Source organism: Pongo pygmaeus, chromosome 5 (assembly GCF_028885625.2).
Source record: "Pongo pygmaeus isolate AG05252 chromosome 5, NHGRI_mPonPyg2-v2.0_pri, whole genome shotgun sequence".
Classification (NCBI taxonomy): Eukaryota; Metazoa; Chordata; class Mammalia; order Primates; family Hominidae; genus Pongo; species Pongo pygmaeus.
This window is the reverse complement of record NC_072378.2, coordinates 44,614,497-44,634,598: the sequence shown is the minus strand read 5'-3', so window position 1 is coordinate 44,634,598 and position 20,102 is coordinate 44,614,497. Positions and strand designations below refer to the sequence as shown.

At 50.2% G+C, this 20,102-nt stretch overlaps 2 protein-coding genes across 3 annotated transcripts; one reads left to right on the top strand and one right to left on the bottom strand.

Annotated features, from left to right (window-relative positions):
- The first annotated feature begins 742 nt into the window (after positions 1 to 742).
- SLC35B2 (solute carrier family 35 member B2) lies at positions 743 to 4,189 on the top strand. Of its 2 annotated transcripts, XM_054490193.2 has the most exons (4): positions 743 to 892; positions 1,406 to 1,599; positions 1,800 to 1,954; positions 2,642 to 4,189. In XM_054490193.2, exons 1-4 carry the CDS (start codon positions 882 to 884, stop codon positions 3,578 to 3,580), a joined length of 1,299 nt encoding a protein of 432 aa, XP_054346168.1. In that variant the 5' UTR covers positions 743 to 881; the 3' UTR covers positions 3,581 to 4,189. The 2 variants fall into 2 exon arrangements, with proteins under 2 accessions (XP_054346168.1, XP_054346169.1); XM_054490194.2 differs by lacking the exons at positions 743 to 892; positions 1,800 to 1,954 and having other exon boundaries at positions 1,519 to 1,599.
- Positions 4,190 to 4,406: 217 nt separating this feature from the next.
- HSP90AB1 (heat shock protein 90 alpha family class B member 1) lies at positions 4,407 to 11,791 on the bottom strand. The gene is made up of 12 exons (XM_054490192.2): positions 11,098 to 11,791; positions 9,525 to 9,671; positions 8,714 to 8,920; positions 8,456 to 8,615; positions 8,132 to 8,265; positions 7,687 to 7,995; positions 7,090 to 7,255; positions 6,694 to 6,884; positions 6,420 to 6,567; positions 6,037 to 6,305; positions 4,912 to 5,245; positions 4,407 to 4,801 (listed from the first exon to the last, which is right to left on the bottom strand). Exons 2-12 carry the CDS (start codon positions 9,669 to 9,671, stop codon positions 4,692 to 4,694), a joined length of 2,175 nt encoding a protein of 724 aa, XP_054346167.1. The 5' UTR covers positions 11,098 to 11,791; the 3' UTR covers positions 4,407 to 4,691.
- Positions 11,792 to 20,102: the final 8,311 nt, after the last annotated feature.

Genomic DNA, 20,102 nt, shown 5'->3' with positions numbered 1-20,102 from the left:
TCACCTTTGAGGGCCCTGCTAGGTCACCCCTATGCTGGCATGAAGAGCATGGGGCGATAAACCAGCACAGTCGCTGACCACTTGGAGCATCTCATCCAGTGAGAGAGACAGCCGTTTAAAGCATAACATCCAAATAAAGATGTCCTTATAAGTTGCAGTGGGTGCTATGAAGGGAAAAGAATAGTGAGAAGGAAAAGGATGGAGTCGGTAGAGGGTCATACTTTGTGTGGTCCGGGAACCCTCGCCTGAGGAGTATCATCTCAACTGGGATGTAAGGATGAGTAAAGGGATGGAGGCAGAGCATTTGGGGGAAAGCCTGTGAATTAGAGGAACTGAGAGCAAGCCAGTGGGGCTTCACAGCGGGCGAGTGAGTGGGCGAGGAACGCGGGCGAGGCCAGGTAGAGCCTCGAAGATCATGGGAAGTGGGACAGAATTACTACCCAGCCAACAAAGGAAGGAGACACCTTCATCCTATCAGAAAACGGGGAAACTAACACAGAGGAGGGGCTTGGGATGCAGAGCCTCAATGTCCTGTCCACAAGATGGCAATGGTCACCATGACCTCTGGGACGCTCTGAAGGGCGATGACGAAGCACAGGGGACGCGCCGGGCGGGCGCCTCTTCAGGGCTGGGGCTCCCCGCGCCCAGGTCCCCGGAACCCGAGCCGCGTCTGCCTCCGGGCCGCGCGGGGGCGCTGTGGCCCGGCGGCGGCCCGGGGCGCTGCGTGGTCGCGGCAGGGGCGGAGGGGGCCGCGGGGAGGGAGGCGGGAAGAGCACGGCACTTCCGCTGGCCGCTCCTGGAGGCGGCGGCGGGAGTGCAGGGGGTGCGCGGCCCGGGGACTCGCATTCCCCGGTCCCCCTCCACCCCACGCGGCCTGGACCATGGATGCCAGGTGGGGGCTAGGGCAGCGGCGAGCTCACGTGATCGAGCCCCCGGGCCACGTGACTGCCGCGCCTCGGCACGGGGGCCGGGTGGGGTCCCGGCTGCTCGGCCGTCGGCCAGCATATCGCTGCCCGGAGCCAGCGGGGATGGGGGGTGCGGCTTGGTTTTGTGCTCCTTGGGGAGCTTCGGGCGGAGGGGCTGGGGACCCTGACGCCCCGGAACGTGGAGGGGAGGGTGGGGGAAGGGGCGCTGCCTCTGACCTGAGCAGCCGGCTAACGCTGGAGGGAACAGAGGAGACCTGTGTGGCCAGAGGGGCGGATCCGCCCCCGGGGAGGGAGGAAGCTCGGCCTGGCCAGCGCCGACGCACCCCCTCCCCGAGAGAGAGAGAGGCTCTTTGTCCGGGCCGGAGCTGCAGCGGAGGGGGCGGGGAGGAGACTCCGGGCACTACTCCAGTGTGGTCCCCTCTGGAGGGCGGAGGGGATGAGGAGCTGCGCCCTAATCCTTATGTCCGCTTTCCTTACAGGTGGTGGGCAGTGGTGGTGCTGGCTGCATTCCCCTCCCTAGGGGCAGGTGGGGAGACTCCCGAAGCCCCTCCGGAGTCATGGACCCAGCTATGGTTCTTCCGATTTGTGGTGAATGCTGCTGGCTATGCCAGCTTTATGGTACCTGGCTACCTCCTGGTGCAGTACTTCAGGCGGAAGAACTACCTGGAGACCGGTGTGTGAAGAAAGGGCGGGGAAGTGAGCTAGGTCGGGAAGGAGGGTATTTGGCCAGCAGTCCAAACGGGATATGACTTGGAGAGGGCGGGAGGACGGTAGGGAGGACGGTAGGCCGGACAGCAGGGCAGGCTGGCTGCTCTGGGGAAGATGAAGTGCTATGGAGAAGATTTGGGGCTTGACTTTGTGTGCTTTCTTCAGGTAGGGGCCTCTGCTTTCCCCTGGTGAAAGCTTGTGTGTTTGGCAATGAGCCCAAGGCCTCTGATGAGGTTCCCCTGGCGCCCCGAACAGAGGCGGCAGAGACCACCCCGATGTGGCAGGCCCTGAAGCTGCTCTTCTGTGCCACAGGGCTCCAGGTGGGTAGGTGGGCTCAGCCTCTCTTCCTGGGTTGGATGCCGGTGGGCAGGGATTCTGTGAAGATTTCCATTTTACCAGTCCCAGAGCTTTGCTGGTTGGTGTGTTTCGTGTCCTCCTCCCAGGGGCACACTGCACCTCCATCTTTGAAGTGTTTGGGGGAAATGCTCTTTTCTTTCTTCCTTTTCTCCTATCCAGCACTGTCACTGAAAGTTCATGCTGTTATTTCAAGATGTCTGGTGCAGAAGAGAGGACTCCTCTTGCCCTATTCTCTCTGATTTCTACTGTGCCGTTATACTTCCTTCCTGCACTGGTGTCTCACATACTGTAAACCCACTGATAAAATTGTGGGGGAGCCATTCAGCCTTCCCCCAGTACTGCATGTGAGAGAGTGCTAAGATGCTGACCCCATGGCATTTTGCAGTGGGTACTAGTTCCACCTTGAATATCATGTTGAACTACAGATACCCGATTCTGAGAGTTCTTGCCTCCCTGAATTGGTTTTTCACACAGTTGATTCCCTACAAGGTGAATCCAGACTTGGGAGAAGAAACTTATACAGAGGAACCAAAAAGTGTATATTTTCCTTTGAATCACTTAGGCATCATCCTGAAGAGGGAGAGGTCAATTTTTGTCTACCTTTTCATTATCTTGCTTATTGTCTCCTTTGTCTCTACCTCCCCCAACAGGTGTCTTATCTGACTTGGGGTGTGCTGCAGGAAAGAGTGATGACCCGTAGCTATGGGGCCACAGCCACATCACCGGGTGAGCGCTTTACAGACTCGCAGTTCCTGGTGCTAATGAACCGAGTGCTGGCACTGATTGTGGCTGGCCTCTCCTGTGTTCTCTGCAAGCAGCCCCGGCATGGGGCACCCATGTACCGGTACTCCTTTGCGAGCCTGTCCAATGTGCTTAGCAGCTGGTGCCAATACGAAGCTCTTAAGTTCGTCAGCTTCCCCACCCAGGTGCTGGCCAAGGCCTCTAAGGTGATCCCTGTCATGCTGATGGGAAAGCTTGTGTCTCGGCGCAGCTACGAACACTGGGAATACCTGACAGCCACCCTCATCTCCATTGGGGTTAGCATGTTTCTGCTATCCAGCGGACCGGAGCCCCGCAGCTCCCCAGCCACCACACTCTCAGGCCTCATCTTACTGGCAGGTTATATTGCTTTTGACAGCTTCACCTCAAACTGGCAGGATGCCCTGTTTGCCTATAAGATGTCATCGGTGCAAATGATGTTTGGGGTCAATTTCTTCTCCTGCCTCTTCACAGTAGGCTCACTGCTAGAACAGGGGGCCCTCCTGGAGGGAACCCGCTTCATGGGGCGACACAGTGAGTTTGCTGCCCATGCCCTGCTACTCTCCATCTGCTCCGCATGTGGCCAGCTCTTCATCTTTTACACCATTGGGCAGTTTGGGGCTGCTGTCTTCACCATCATCATGACCCTCCGCCAGGCCTTTGCCATCCTTCTTTCCTGTCTTCTCTATGGCCACACTGTCACTGTGGTGGGAGGGCTGGGGGTGGCTGTGGTCTTTGCTGCCCTCCTGCTCAGAGTCTACGCGCGGGGCCGTCTAAAGCAACGGGGAAAGAAGGCTGTGCCTGTTGAGTCTCCTGTGCAGAAGGTTTGAGGGTGGAGAGGGCCTGAGGGGTAAAGTGAAATAGGACCCTCTCACCATCCCCTTCTACTGTAACCTCTGAGGGAGCTGGCTGAAAGGGCAAAATGCAGGCGTTTTCTCGGTATCACAGACCAGCTCTGCAGCAGGGCGTGGGGGAGCCCAGGAGGCAGCCTTCCCTTTTGCCTTAAGTCACCCATCTTCCAGTAAGCAGTTTATTCTGAGCCCTGGGGTAGAATCCTCAGTGAGAGGTTTTGGGGAGTTTGGGGTCCAGAGGACATAGGTAGGTTCCACAGTTCCCCCTCCCACAAGTTCCCTAAAGTCTTGCCCTAGCTGTGCTCTGCCACCTTCCAGACTCCCTCCCCTCTGCAAATACCTGCATTTCTTACCCTGGTGAGAAAAGCACAAGCAGTGTAGGCTCCAATGCTGCTTTCCCAGGAGGGTGAAGTGAAGATGGTGCTGTGCTGAGGAAAGGGGATGCAGAGCCCTGCCCAGCACCACCACCTCCTATGCTCCTGGATCCCTAGGCTCTGTTCCATGAGCCTGTTGCAGGTTTTGGTACTTTAGAAATGTAACTTTTTGCTCTTATAATTTTATTTTATTAAATTAAATTACTGCAGTGGACTTGGTCCTGTGTTTTGGTTGACTGAAAAGGCATTATTATATGGTGGTTTTTCCAAACTGCCTTTAGCTTCAGTGTGTGAACTCTTTAAGACTCACTGGTATTCTGTATCTTAACTACAAAATCAGCTCAACTTGCTGTGCTCATGAAAACAGCAAGAGCTGGGGGGATAGAGAAGCTAGGGAAGGATAACATCCACTTCACAAGGGAAAGCAGAACTGTATAAAAACGGCATATTCTTTATTTTGCATACTTTAATTTCAGAACAAAATGAAGAAAATAAAATAAAACCACAATACACAACATCCAATCCTGCTGTCAAGAGTAGAGAGGGAATGGGGCTTGACACCCTTGGTTTCCTGCCTTCAACACAAGGACAGGAGAGGGAAAAAAACACTAGACACCAGCAGGGGGAGCCAGGTGGGACAGGGGCACTCGAGGCTGCAGTGGGAGCCATGGGGACACTATACAAGGGCACAAGTTTTCCAACTATGAACTCCTAACCTAATCGACTTCTTCCATGCGAGACGCATCCTCATCGCCCTCAAGAGGGGGGATCTCATCAGGAACTGCAGCACTGGGTTCCTCTGCTGCCACTTCATCTTCATCAATACCTAAAGTAAAATTAAGCCATGTGAGACTTGACCAAATAGCATTAAGTCAAATCCATAGAAGAGACTAGTTGCACAAATTCCTTGCCACACCAAGTACCAAAGCTACTTACCTAGACCTAGCTTGATCATGCGGTAGATGCGGTTCGAGTGGGTCTGGGGATCCTCGAGGGAAAAGCCGGAAGATAGCAGGGCGGTTTCAAACAGCAGCACCACCAGGTCCTTAACTGCCTTATCATTCTTGTCGGCCTCAGCCTTCTGCCGCAGCGTCTCCACAATGGGGTGGTCAGGGTTGATCTCCAGGTGCTTTTTGGCCATCATATAGCCCATGGTGGAGTTGTCCCGAAGTGCCTGGGCTTTCATGATCCGCTCCATATTGGCTGTCCAGCCGTAGGTGCTGGTCACAATGCAGCAAGGTGAAGACACAAGTCTATTGGAGATGGTCACCTGTGGACAATCACAAATGCCTTAGATTGACATTAGATCAATTACCACTCTGAAAGAGAAAACAGGCACTGTCAAGCCTAATTCCAGCAGGGGGAGGAGGTGGACAGATCACTTGAGTTTGAGACCAGGCTGGCCAACATGGCAAAACTCTGTCTCTACAAAAAATTAACCAGGTGTGGTAGCACACAACTGTAATCCCAGCCACTCAGGAGACTTGAGTTTGCAGTGAGCTGAGATCCAGTCCAAAAAAAAAAAAAAAAAATCGGCCAGGCGCGGTAGCTCGCGCCTGTTAATCCCAGCACTTTGGGAGGCCGAGGCAGGCGAATCACGAGGTCAGGAGATGGAGACCATCCTGGCTAACACGATGAAACCCCGTCTCTACTAAAAATACAAAAAACGAGCCGGGTGTGGTGGCGGGCACCTGTAGTGGCAGCTATTCAGGAGGCTAAGGCAGGAGAATGGCGTGAACCCAGGAGGCGGAGCTTGCAATGAGCTGAGATCGTGCCACTGCACTCCAGCCTGGGTGACAGAGTGAGACCCCATCTCAAAAAGAAAAAAAAAAAAATGATGGTATTTTATCTACTCTCAGAAGTTAACTGAAGCAATGCCTAATCTGCCAAATTTTACTAAAATAGCCTTAAACCTGACTAGGGAAGAGAACAAGAGGCAAGAAGGCTCCAAACAGTAAATAGGCTGCCTCAAACCACTAATTGTGTAGAACCATGCTTGTGAGGGAGTCCACCACCTCAAAGGTATGTTACAAAATATATCCTAGCCCCAGAATGGCTTACCTTCTCAACCTTCTTATCTAAGATTTCTTTCATGAGCTTGCAGAGGTTCTCAAACTTTGCCTTACTCTCTTCCATCTTCTTCTTCTCCTCTTCATCCTCAGGCAGCTCCAGACCCTCCTTGGTAACTGAAACCAGGCTCTTCCCATCAAATTCCTTGAGCTGCTGCACACAGTACTCATCAATGGGCTCGGTCATATATACCACCTCGAAGCCCCGTTTCCGCACTCGCTCCACAAAAGCTGAGTTGGCCACCTGCTCTTTGCTCTCACCTGTAGGGTAATTAAATGAACTCAGTGACTAAAATGCCTCATACTGCCAGTTCCTAGGAAGCCCTGATTGTGCTCCCCACTCCTCCAAAAAAGCTTCAATCAGAACCAACGCACCAGTGATGTAATAGATGGACTTCTGTGTCTCCTTCATGCGAGAAACATACTCTGACAGAGATGTCATCTCATCTCCAGACTGGGAGGTATGATAGCGCAGCAGCTCAGACAGGCGGCGGCGGTTAGTGGAGTCTTCATGGATTCCAAGCTTGAAAGGTGGGAACAGAAAAAAACAATCCAACTTAACTACAATAATCTCACTTTCAATGTGAATGGAAGAATTTATTGTTATTACTAAGAAAGTGGTAAAGGGAATAAGCATTTGCCTTTTTACCTTGAGATTTTTAGAGAATGCCTCATAGAATTTCTTGTAATTCTCCTTGTCTTCTGCCAGCTCAGAGAAGAGCTCAAGGCACTTCTTAACAATGTTTTTGCGAATGACTTTCAAGATTTTGCTCTGCTGGAGCATTTCTCGGGAGATGTTCAGGGGCAGATCCTCAGAGTCAACCACACCACGGATAAAATCTGCCATCAACCAGGGTGAGAAAACTCAGTAAAAAACAGCTAGACCAGACCTGGTACCCAGATTCAAACAGAAGGCTCTAATAGCCTCCTGAACCCTTACACTTACTATGTATTGCAGAAAACTGTTACCTTAGGATATCGTAAGCAGAATGCCTAAAACCTCCCAAGACTTCACCCAACTAAATTAGGCCGAGGAGATACTCACTGAGATACTCTGGTATCAATTCATCACAGCTGTCCATGATGAACACACGGCGGACATAGAGTTTGATGTTGTTCTTTTTCTTCTTGTTCTCAAAAAGGTCAAAGGGAGCCCGACGAGGAATGAATAGCAATGCCCTAAATTCCAACTGACCTTCTACAGAAAAGTGCTGAAAGAAACCAAAAATAAGTGGTACATTTCAAAAGAGGGCCTTTTAGCCCCAACACCAAATTATCTAAAAGTGGAACAATGATCCTCCCTAAGCCTAAGGGATAGAGCACACACAACAAGCAGCTCCCGAGAAAACTGAGCCTTAATGCCCTCAACGATCTAGATGGGTACTAGCTGTATGTAGAAAAGTCCCCTCTGATCAGAACCCTGGATGTGTAAGGCTGCCAACAGACACTACCCAGATTTCCTTAAGACAGTGAGGTCATTAGAAGTGATGGCACTTCACTATGACAGGGTGATCAGTAAGTGAAATCACATGGCTCTCACATTTCTGTTATCAGCTGGACAAGTTCCGTGTGTCTATTACCTGCCAACCTACTCATTCCTCTCCATATGTGCATGTTGAGCCAACATGCAAAGGCTTCTCACCTTGACTGCCAAGTGGTCTTCCCAGTCATTGGTGAGGCTCTTGTAGAATTCTCCATACTCCTCTTGGGTGATGTCATCAGGGTTTCTGGTCCAAATAGGCTTGGTCTTGTTTAGTTCTTCCTGATCAATGTATTTCTCTTTGATCTTCTTAGTTTTCTTCTTCTTATCCTTACCGCTGTCATCCTCCTCATCTGAACCCACATCTTCGATCTTGGGCTTTTCTTCATCATCTTTATCTTCCTCTTCTTTCTCACCTTTCTCTTCCTCTGCCTCATCATCACTAATTTCCTTCTCTCGTTCCTTCTCCAACTAAGTAACAAAAACAGAAGTTAGCCTTGGAGTACAAAACACTACCAGGAAAAGCAAAAGCCAGGGACCATGAGATTCTCCAGAGCAGGAAACATCCTGCACGTTAAGTGTAAAAGGTTTAAAAGTCCATACTCACATAAAGGGTGATGGGATAGCCTATGAACTGAGAATGCTTCTTCACTACTTCTTTGACCCGCCTCTCTTCTAAGTACTCTGTCTGATCTTCTTTAAGATGGAGGATCACTTTGGTACCCCTGCCAATGGGCTCACCTAGAAGAGTCAATCACAAGCGTGTAACAGGATAAAAAATATATGCAGTTGAGACTTCAGCAAATTAATAAAGTATCAGCAGAACTGCTGTGAAGAACTGCTTTACAGACAGGATGCTCAAAATTTCTGCCACCGGTGTGAGCCCAGAAAATCCTAATCCAGCTACCTTATAACAGAAAAGCTAACTTACCATGGTCAGCACGCACAGTGAAGGAACCTCCAGCAGAAGACTCCCAAGCATACTGTTCATCATCATTGTGCTTTGTGATCACAACCACTTTCTCTGCTACCAGGTAGGCAGAATAAAAGCCAACACCAAACTGCCCAATCATGGAGATGTCTGCACCAGCCTGCCAACAAGTTTAAAGTCAATCACAAGTTTTAAAGCAGCAAAAAACCAAAGAACACAGATAAGTATGAATGGTGTGTGCCTACAGAACTGCAGTACCTGAAGAGCCTCCATGAATGCTTTAGTACCAGACTTGGCAATGGTTCCCAAATTATTTATGAGATCAGCTTTGGTCATGCCAATGCCTGTGTCTACCAAAGTCAGGGTACGTTCCTGAGGGTTGGGGATGATGTCAATTTTCAGTTCTTTACCACTGTCCAACTTCGAAGGGTCTGTCAGGCTCTCATAGCGAATCTTGTCCAAGGCCTGAAAATACAAACAGCAACTTACTTTTGCTCTCTCCGAGACAGACACTTGCTCTGTTGCCCAAGCTACAGTGCAGTGGCAAGGATGACAGCTCACTGCAGCCTTGATCTCCCAGGTTCGAGCCATCCTCCCACCCCAGCTTCCCAAGTAACTGGGACTACAGGCACATGCCACCGTGCCCAACTAATATTTAATTTTTTGCAGAGACAAGGTCTCACGGTTGCCCAGGCTGCCCTCGAAATCCTAGGCTCAAGTGATCCTCCTGCCTTGGCATTACAGGTGTTAGCCAACACGCTCAGCCACTTTTGCTTTCTTAAAGCCTGTATCTTCAAAGAAAATCTTGGTTTACCTCTCTCAGCCTCAAATCTGATTGCCCCCTATATCTTGAGGCTTTAGAACCAGTTAGTTACATGAGCCCACTTATTCTGGACATAGTCCCTTCCCTTTCAACTTCAAGATGGCCAGAGTAAGACACATCTTTTTGGAATAGTTGCAAGTTTACCCCCTTCAATAGTAGTCCCCAACAAAGGCCAAACCACTCCTTTCCCCTCTTCTAGAGTATCAAAAAAATAAATACGCCAAATGTGGAAACCAGAGCACCTACATCAGAAGCATTAGAGATCAACTCCCGAAGGAAAATCTCCTTGTTGGAATAGAAGGTATTGATGATGAGGGACATGAGTTGGGCAATTTCTGCCTGAAAGGCAAAAGTCTCCACCTCCTCCTCTCCATGGTGCACTTCCTCAGGCATCTAAAATAAAAATCTTATTAATTACAAAAGAGAACACCAAGACTCCATATTTAAAAATCCTAAAGGTCATCTCATTTGTTAGGACCTTAGAGAGTGAGTTCAGACTGGTTTGACCTGAGTACTATCCCTTCCCAAGAAACTAAAAAAGCATTCTCTTAAAAAGATCTCAGGCTAGACATCCCGAAAATTCAGAAGAAAAAGAAAATAAGCTAAATGTTCTTCAACCAAATGTCATAGAACCCAGCTACTTAAAGAATGGTGACCAGCAGCCTCAGCATCATCTGGTAGTATGACATAAAAGTCATAATATTGGTCCAACCCAGGTATCTAGAGATCCCAGGTAATCCTTACACAAATTTAAATGTGAAAATCACTACCTACAGTTCTTTATTTGGGGGAGGTCAAAGTGACTAGTTTAAGATAAAAATGGTACTAACTTTAAACTGCTCCCCCTGAGGTGTCTTCCTAAAACCAGCCCAAGGGCGGGACACTCCTGCCCCACACGGCAGGGAGGAATAACCTGGGATCCAAACGATACCCGCCGGAGGGGCAATTAAATCCGGACAAAGAATCGATAAGCCAAAAGCTCCACCACAACCCCTTCACAGCACAAAATCACAGAACAGGACCAAACCCAACATAAGAAAGATGGTGGCCGTAGCCACCAGGCCGACACTCGTCACTGCCGGACATGCGTCGGCCAGGACCACGCGAGGAGGGGGCGCCGCAGTGCACCCTCCCTCGCCCCAGCATCCGGGCACTGGGGCGGGGCGCCAGAATCCAGAAGCTTCCAGAACAATCTCAGCTCTCGAGGAGGGGCGGAGGAGGAAGCCCATGAATCTTCCAGAACCTGCCCCCTCCCCGCTCCTCCTCCACCGAGACTGCAAGAAAGATCTAGAAGGAGGGAGTATGGGGTGCTGGAGACCGAAAGCGCTCTTCCCACACCATGAACCCTCACAGAAACAAAGCACCCAAGAAGGCTTTAACAACGCGTCCGGTAAGAGAAGTGACAAAGCCAGTCCCACAAGGCCGTGCTGAGTCACCCGAGCGGGCACCCCCGCCACCCTGCGGTCTCCCTCCGACGCCCCGTAGCCGCGTCCGGAAGTGGAGGAGCAAAAATGGCAGCGTCCCGGGCCGCGCGGCCACCACGTGCAGCTGCCCGCCGCCCACTGCCCCAGCCCCACAGCCCACCTCGCTACGGCCAGGAGGCGCCGAGAGAAAGCCCCACCGCCCAAACACACTAGAGAAAACCGAGGAAAACTCAAGAGCCCTCACCTACCACTACCCTCACCCTATAAAAATCTGGGGCGTTATCCACAAGCCACCCCGACATCTAGGCTAAGACTCCCTAAAGGACAGAAAAAAACAAGAGCAACACGAATACAGCACTAAACAGAAAGAAGTCTAGCGGAGATCTCAGCCTTACCTTGAAAAGAAAAGGATTACACGTAATAGTGAGCAACGTGGGCTTGCTTCCTGATAACCAGGCAGCCCCAACGCTGCGCCGGAGTGACTCGAGAGAGCTACTGCGTGCCCCCAAGTCACCCTATATAAGGCGAAGCACAGTACAGCCGCCCTCCTCTGGATCCCTCCGCCTTAAAGGAGTATGATTGTCAACCCCGCACCTGCCGCCACCAGCCCACCTTGACGTCATGGTCCGAAAAAAGGAGGGGGCGGGGAAGAACCCAAGCAACGGATCCGCCCACACGTTTGCCTGTGATCACAGCCCCATAGCTTCACGTCTAGGACATGACCCCATCAAGAGCGGGTCGGGGATGAGGAGTGCTCACTTGGCATAAACGGTGTCTCTACGGGCGAGGAACCCATTGACCTCCCTAAACACTTGTGGGGCAGGCGTCCCTACACCCAAGGGCGGGGCTGGGGGGGCACACCTAAAAAGAGCGGAGGCAGCTAACCACCCCGACCGCCGCTCCCAGACCCAATCTTCTTCCTAGCATCTGCCCTACACATCTCGCATCCCGACAGAGGGACTGACATTCGGGACCCAACCTTGGGTAGCCCCAGATCCCGACTCTCGCAGGAGCAGAGGAAGGGCGGAGGGTTCGCGGTGAGGGGTAGCTCAGCGTAGGAGGAGGGCGCCGGCCGGGGCTGGCGGGGACTCTTTGCCGGCATGCGGCGGAAGGCGCGGCGGCGGCACTGCGGCATTTCCAGCAGTTTCCAGGCCTGTCTCGGCGGTCCCGCCTCCTCCCCGCGAGGCTCCGCCTCTCCGGCTGCGGCCGGGGCAGGGTTTTTGCAGCGACCCCACCCGGCGACAGGCTCTGACCTGTCCGAGAGACGCGGGTACCAGCCCAATCCTCAGGGATGGGATGGAGCGCTGGGGAGGGATCGGCTGACCCCTCCTTCCCCGCGTCAATCACACAACACCCAGGCACCTGGGGCGGGTCTGCGGGCGTACACTTTTCCAGACTGAGACTGGAGTCGCTACGGGAGGGACCCCCTCTAGCCCCTGCGGCCGCCACGTACACGGAGCACGGGGACATGCGCCCTCCCTACGCAGGCACGTCAAGCCCTTTCTCAAGCTGGTTCGCTTTTTTTCCGCCCACTTCCCTCCTGCAGCCATTTGGACCTGGGAAAGAGGCAGTCTCTGGGAACCAGTGCAGGGCAGCCGGAGCTCTTGGAGGCCGCGTGAGGACGCCGGCCAGAGAGCGGCTGGCCAAATTGTTCCCCTTCAGCCTTGGCACCAGAGCCCCTAGGCCATGCCCCTGGCCAGTGAGCTACGCCGTGTCTGGCCTGGCTCAGCCGTTTTGCCTGCCCTCCAGATGGCAAGCTGTCCTTGCCTTTCCAAGGCCTCATCCGGAAAGCCTGCTGGACCCACAGCCCCTCCAGGAGAGAATAGCCACTCCCTTCTCTGTGCCCTGTAGATGTTCATCTACTCCCCTTGCTGGCCCACCCCTGGGATGCTTGGGAAGAGTTTCCCCACAGCCACCACATCGTCCTCCCTCACCAGCCCTGTTGTTACCCAGTCTACGATTCGTTAACAAGTTTTGTTCATGTGTTGAATACCAAAGAACAAAGGATATCCCTTTCTTTCCTCTTCTTTGTCCCTGTCCACTTCGCCATGCCTGCCATCACCATCCCGATTTTATATCCTTTCTCCCTTTCATTATGATCTGCAAAAAGCCTATGGCTGGGAGAAGTCTATAAGAAGGGGCGTTGGGTGCTCTATTCCTGGCCAAAACCGCAAACCAGAGGGAGCGTGATCCCTTAACATGCCCTCTCTTTCTAAGCAGAGCTCATTAAAAATCTGCTCCCCAGTTCACAGAGAGCATTCACAAACTCTCACTGTCCTGTGAGCGGATGAAAGTCAGTGTGCACATTCTGTCAACAGGGAAGTGGCTTCAGTGACTCCCAAGGCCCCTCTACTCAGAGTCCTTGCTGCACTAGCTGCCTTTCTGCTCCAGAAATGGAGCAGGGATGTGATCTCACCCCTAGAACCTAAATCCAAAGCAGGAATCACTCCTGTGGATGGGCTTCCCCTGAGCTGGATCCTTTCAGTGTCAAGACTCAACGGCTTCCTGAAGACTTTCTAAATGGGAAAATCTCAAATGTTACACCAGCATAGAAATTCCACTTTCTCTGCTGGGCACAGTGGCTCATACCTGTAATCCCAGCACTTTGGGAGGCCGAGGTGGGTGGATCACCCGAGGTCAGTAGTTCGCAACCAGCCTGGCCAACATGGTGAAAAACCTCGTCTCTACTAAAAATTAGCTGGGCGTGGTGGTGCATGCCTGTAATCCCAGCTACTTGGGAGGCTGAGGCAGGAAAATTGCTTGAACTCTGGAGGCAGAGGCTGCAGTGAGCCCAGACCATGCCATTGCACTCCAGCCTGGGCAACAAAAGAGAAACTCCGTCTCAAAAAAAAAAAAGGGCTGGACACGGTGGCTCATGCCTGTAATTCCAGCACTTTGGGAGGCCAAGTCCAGCGGATCACGAGGTCAGGAGTTCAAGACCAGCCTGGCCACTATGATGAAACCTTGTCTCTACTAAAAATACAAAAATTAGCCAGGCGTGGTAGTGCACGCCTGTAGTCCCCGCTACTTGGGAGGCTGAGGCAGGAGAATCACTTGACTCCAGGTGGCAGAGGTTGCAGTGAGCCGAGATCACGCCACTGCACTCCAGCCTGGGCGACACAGTGAAACTCTGTCTCAAAAAAGAAAAAAAAAGGAAAGAAATTCCACTTTCTCTTCCAGGAAGCCTTTTGGGAGACCGCCTACCTGTGTCGACAAACTCCATCCTTTTCCACTCATTGACACTCACTGAGCCTCCACTGTGTGGAGATCCTGGGGATGCAGAGATGCATACACAGTACTGGGAGCCCTCAACCCACTGGAGGCTGCAGCAGCCAAGTGTGAACCATAGGAGGATGGGAGAAGCCGCAGAGGCCCTCAGCTCAGATTGGGAAAGGGAGCAGTCTTAGGACCATGCCTAGGCAGGCCATGACATGGAAAGCATGGAAAGGAACAGAGCCCCATTAGAGGAACCACAGCTCTGGAACCCCAAAGGGAAGCACAAGGAGTTGAAAGTAGCCCTGCAGATGGGGGTTAGGTCGCAGAGGGCTGCAAATGCCATTGGTAAGAAGTTGTGACCTTAAGAGTGAGAGAAGTGAAGGTTATTAAAGACAGGCTTAAAACTATGTCTTCCAGACTGGGTGCGGGTGGCTCACGCCTGTAATCCCACACCTTTGGGAGGCCAAGGCGGGCGGATCACCTGAGGTCTGGAGTTTTGAGACCAGCCTGACCAACATGGAGAAACCCCGTCTCTACTAAAAATACAAAATTAGCTAGGTGTGGTGGCACATGCCTGTAATTCCAGCTACTGAGGAGGCTGAGGCAGGAGAATCGCTTGAACCCAGGAGGTGGAGGTTGCGGTGAGCCATGATTGCGCTATTGCACTCCAACCTGGGCAATAAGAGCAAGACTCCGTCTTGAAAACAAAAACAAAAACAAAACAAACAAACAAACAACTACATCTTCCGAAGCCTTATTCCCAGCCTTGGAACCACTGATGTTCCCAAGATCCCTTTTATTCCTCCATGAAACCTCCTAGGCCCAGCCCAACCTTCTGCTGTTGGAAGGTAGCCAGCTAAAGCAGGGATTAACAACCTAAGGTCTGCAGCTGGTGGGCCTGCTGCTTGTTTTTTGAATGGCCCGTGGGCCAAGAAGGGTTTTTACACTTTATAATGGTTGAAAAAAAATCAAAAGAAAGATATTATTTTGACATGGGAAAATTATATGAAATTTGAATTTCTGTTTTCATGAAGTTTTTTTTTGTTGTTTGTTTGTTTGTTTGTTTTTTGAGACGGAGTCTGACTCTTGTCGCCCAGGCTGGGGTGCAATGGCAGAATCTCAGCATACTGCGACCTCCACTTCCCGGGTTCAAGCGATTCTCCTGCCTGAGCATCCCAAGTAGCTGGGATTACAGGCGCCCGCCACCACGCCCGGCTAATTTTTGTATTTTTAGTAGAGACCGGGTTTCACCATGTCGGCCAGGCTGGTTTTGAACTCCTGACCTCAGGTGATCTGCCCGCCTTAGCCTCCCAAAGTGCTGAGATTGCAGTCATGAGCCACCGTGCCTGGCCAATTTTAATGAAGTTTTGTTGAAACATAGCCCTTGTCTTTGACTGCTTCTGTGACATAAAGTCAAAATCGATAGTTGTGACAGAGACCATAACGCTGGCAAACCCTAAGACATTTACTCTCTTGCCTTTTACAGAAAACGTTTGCAGACCCCTAAGCTACACAAAACTCAGCAAAGTCTTGCAGGGAGCACAGAGACTCAGCCTGGACAGAGTCTCTGGGGTTCACGGAGGCCACGGAGGGGAGTTAAATAAAGCTCAGTGGACGAATAAAACAACTGAGGGCAACAGGACATCAGAGATATGAGCATGGAGAGTAGCTGTGGACCCTGAACTCCTAGAACAAGCAGCCTCTTAAGCTCAGTGCCTGCCAGGTGTGTCCCGTTACTTTCTGGGCCTTCCCAGTTCCATGAGGCTTAGCTCTCTGAATTCCTGAGGGAATACCCTGAACTGACACCCTCCAATACTAGTGAGCCTGACATTCAGATGCATTGGACAATTGGGCAGGTCTGCACAGCCAGCATGGACTCCATCTCTTTGCCTCCATTTTCACATTCCACTAGAACACAAGAGAAGTCTCTTGCACAATTTTTGCTCACTGTATTGTTAGTATTGTTTTTTTTTATGCCATAGAAAATGGAAATTTTTGTTCATTTTCTGTTTCCCAGAGTTCAAAAAGCAATTGAACAATTGAATTTTTGTTTATTGATTCAGCGAGTTGGTAAGCTAGCTTATTAATTCTTAATTTGTCTATAAAAGTTTTGGTGTTTTATAGGTACAACCATATCATCTGAAAACAATGACAGTTTGGTTTCTCCTTTTCTGATTCTTGTATCTCTTATTTCTTGTTTTAATGCACCAGCTAGGACCTGCAGAACAATGATGAGTGGAAATAATGATTCTGGGCATCCCTGTCTGATTCCTAATCAGAAAATGAAAGCTTCTAACATTTCACCATTGAACTTTTTTTCTTTTTTTTTTTTTTTTTTTTTTTTTTTGAGACAGGGTCCAGGGTCTTGCTCTGTTGCGGGGGCTGAAGTACAGTGGTACATAGCTCACTACAGCCTCAACATCCCAGACTCAGGCGATCCTCCCACTTCAACCCCTGAAGTAACTGGGACCACCATGCCTGGCTAATTTTTTTATTTTGTAGAGACGGGGTCTCCCTATGTTGCCCAGGCTGGTCTCAAATTCCTGGGCTCAAGCAGTCCTTCTGCCTTGGGTTCCCAAAGTGCTGGAATTACAGGCGTGAGACACCATGCCCAGACTCTTACTATCTTTTCAATTTCTCTTCTATCTAAAGTACATCTTCTGCCAGGCAAGGTGGCTAACACCTGTAATCCCCACTTTGGGAGGCCAAGGTGAGCGGAGGCCAGGAGTTTGAGACCAGCCTGGCCAAAATGGTGAAACCCCTTCTCTACTAAAAATACAAAAATTAGCCAGGCATGGTGGCAGGCACCTGTAATCCCAGCTACTAGAGAGGCTGAGGCAGGAGAATCGCTTGAACCCAGGAGGCGGAGGTTGCAGTGAGCCAAGATCACGCCACTGCACTCCAGCCTGGGTGACAGAGTGAGACTCTGTCTCAAATAAATAAATAAACAAAATTTAAAAATAAAGTATGTCTTCATTTCTAAAATTGTTTTTCATGTCTTATCTCTTTTTTCTTGTACAATTTCACCAAAGTTTTGCTTATCTTATTTATATTTATATATTTGTTTTCGACTTCTTTAATTTCTGTTTTTTTGGGTTTTTTTTTGAGACAGAGTCTCGCTCTGTCACCCAGGCTGGAGTGCAGTGATGCGATCTCGGCTCACTGCAACCTCCGCCTCCCGGGTTCAAGTGATTCTCCTGCCTCAGCCTCCCTAGTAGCTGGGACAACAGGTGCGTGTGCACACCACCACACCCGGCCAATTTTTTTGTATTTTTAGTAGAGACGGGGTTTCACCATGTTGGCCAGGGTGGTCTGGAACTCCTGACCTCAAGTGATCTGCCTGTCTCAGCCTCCCAAAGTGCTGGGATTATAAGTGTAAGCCACCATACCTTGCCTAGTTCTGTTGTTATTGTTCTATTTTCTTAACTTTAGTACTTAACACATTAATTTCAGCCTTTCTGTTTTTCCAACATAAAGATTTAAGGCTACAAATTTCTCCTTATGTACTATGTTTGCTATATTCCACAAATTTCCATATATTACAAATTTCAAATAATATTCAATATTTTTATTACAATTCAATTTTAAGGATTTTCTGATTTCTTATGGTATCTTCTTTGACCCATTTAAAAGTGTTTTACATTTTCAATTATTTTTTATATACCCTTTAATTATGTTGTAGACATACAATGTGGTGTGTATGTTACTGGCTCTTTTGTATTTGAGACTTTTTTTTCTCTTTTTTTTTGAGACAGAGTCTCACTCTGTTGCCCAGGCTGGAGTGCAGTGGCATGCTGATGGCCCACTGCAGCCTCAACCTCCTGGGCTCAAGTGATCCTCCCACCTCAGCCTCCCAAGTAGCTGGAACTACAGGCATGTGCCACTAGGCCTGGCTGATTTTTAAATATTTTTTTGTAGAGATGGGGTTTTGCCATGTTACCCAGACTGGTCTCAAATGCCTGGGCTCAAGTGATCTGCCAGCGTCAGCCTCCCAAAGTGCTATGATGACAGGCATGAGCCACTGTGCCGGGCCTGTATTTGAGACTTCGTTTGTAACTTTAGAAGGTGGTTAATATCTCTAAATGCTCCATATGTGCTTGAGACAAAAAAAAAAAACTAGTTGTTAGGTTAATTTTTTTTTTTTTTTTTTTTCAAGACAAGAGTTTCACTCTAGTTGCCCAGGCTGGAGTGCAATGGCGCAATCTCGGCTCACCGCAACCTCCACCTCCCGGGTTCAAGTGATTCTCCTGCCTCATCCTCCCAAGTAGCTGGGATTACAGGCATGCACCACCACGCCCGACTAATTTTGTATTTTTGGTAGAGACGGGGTTTCTCCATGTTGGTCAGGCTGGTCTCAAACTCCTGACCTCAGGTGATCTGTCCGCCTCGGCCTCCCAAAGTGCTGGGATTACAGGCAAGAGCCACTGTGCCCAGCCAGGTTAAATCTATTAAATCAAACCTGTTAATTGTGTTGTTCAAAACAAACACACAAAAAACTACTTGCATGCTTTTGTATTTGAGACTTTTTTTCTCTCTCTTTTTTTGAGACAGTGTCTCACTCTGTCACCCAGGCTGGAGTGCAGCCCTTTTTTCAAGAAAAATATAACCTACTTGAAGGCTGCACAGGACATAGCTTGGAGAAGAGAGAGGCTGAAGGCAGAGAGACCAGTCAGGGGTGGGGAAAAGGAGGAGTATAAGCCTTGTCTGAGGAAGAATGCTAGAACGTAGGGTCTTAGGGGGAAAGCAGGGATGGAGGACCACTCTAGGTTGGAGGTCTGCTTTAAGCATGTTGTAGGGCACCAAGGAAAGATATCTAGTTGGCAGAGGGGTATGTAGGAGAGGCCTGGGTTGCAGTCTCAGATCTACGCATCATGCTGATGGCTGAAGTCATGTGCAAGGACAAAAATCACTTAAGGGAGTGCAGTGAGAAAAGGGCCAGAAATTGTGGTCTAAGACACTCCTGAATTGTAAATCAGACATTTAGTAACTGCTCTATTAATACACATATGACTATGTCTCACCTTTTTAAGGATTTATCAGTGGCCTAAGTGGTATGACTAAGTCCTACCTTGCTACCATTGTCAGCCTAAGTCCTACCTTGCTACCATTGTCAGCCTAGTCCAAAATGTCTGTCCTCCTTCTGTCATCATGCCCACCAGGCATCTCTTTTTCTCTTGGGCATTGTTCAGTGTTCCAGGCCCCTTTTGACTAAGAAGGTAAAACTTAACCCCAAATCAGTTCATCCCAGAGCAGATTATAGCCAGTGGAAAGTGCAGGGGGCAGGTGGCACCACAAACAACCCTGATCTACTTAACTGTTTTGCCTGCCACCTGGCCTGTCCCAGGATGAAGTCATTCCTTTTCAGCATGCAGGTTTCAATGGGCTGGATTTCTGGGCCATTCACTGGCCTCACTTCCACCCCACCCAGATGATGGAATGGGGGGACTGTGATAGTGCTGCTGGGTGGAGAGGAGATCAAACCCAGGAGGGGCTGAGGTTAGACATCAGGAAGGACTTTGCTGGTTTCACCTGGGCAAGATTACATGAGAGGTCAATGTCCCAGGAGGCTTGGGATCCCCGAGGATGTGAAAAGAGAAGACAAGAGTTGTGTCCAAAATAGGGGAGGAAGGTGGACCACATTTGCATTATGGTGCCACACCACATGATGCCTTGTATTTTTCCATTCTCTTCACTGACTGGGAACTCTCACAGGGAGCGGAGGGAGAGCGAGAAGAGAGAGAAATATGTTTACCTAGTGCTTTGCAGCTTACAGAATGTTTTTCAATCCTTTAACCTTTCAGATTCAATTTTCAGGAGTAAAATGAGCATAGCAATAGTCATCACTTTACAGGGTCATTGGGAAATCAGATAAGGCCATGTAAGACAGTGAGTACAGGGGTGGCTGGACCAAGTAGCGTTGTTATTCACTATCTCAGTGAATAACAAGTTTCACGACCCACGCGGTCGTCAGGGCAAGTGTGACTATACCTGCCTTACAGATGAGTGGCGCCGCGACGGAAAGAGCTTGGCTCAAGGTCATCCGGACACGGGGCAGTGGCGTGGGTCTGTCTGACACGCAGTCTGGTCACCCACCCGCCAGGACGCAGACGCGCAGAGCAGTGGGGCCGGACGCCCGCCAGGGGGCGCGCGGGCCGGGTGACGTCACCCGCTCCGCTCCTCGCGG

What these genes read in the sequence shown, in the direction of transcription:
- SLC35B2 (XM_054490193.2), top strand. An exon ending in GAAGAACTACCTGGAGACCG is followed by an intron (nt 1,600 to 1,799) that starts GTGTGTGAAGAA and finishes TGCTTTCTTCAG; the next exon opens with GTAGGGGCCTCTGCTTTCCC. An exon ending in TCTGTGCCACAGGGCTCCAG is followed by an intron (nt 1,955 to 2,641) that starts GTGGGTAGGTGG and finishes CTCCCCCAACAG; the next exon opens with GTGTCTTATCTGACTTGGGG.
- HSP90AB1 (XM_054490192.2), bottom strand. Translation starts at nt 9,671, where the DNA reads ATGCCTGAGGAAGTGCACCATGGAGAGGAGGAGGTGGAGACTTTTGCC. An exon ending in TGATCTCTAATGCTTCTGAT is followed by an intron (nt 8,921 to 9,524) that starts GTAGGTGCTCTG and finishes TTGTATTTTCAG; the next exon opens with GCCTTGGACAAGATTCGCTA. An exon ending in AAGACCACTTGGCAGTCAAG is followed by an intron (nt 7,256 to 7,686) that starts GTGAGAAGCCTT and finishes GGTTTCTTTCAG; the next exon opens with CACTTTTCTGTAGAAGGTCA.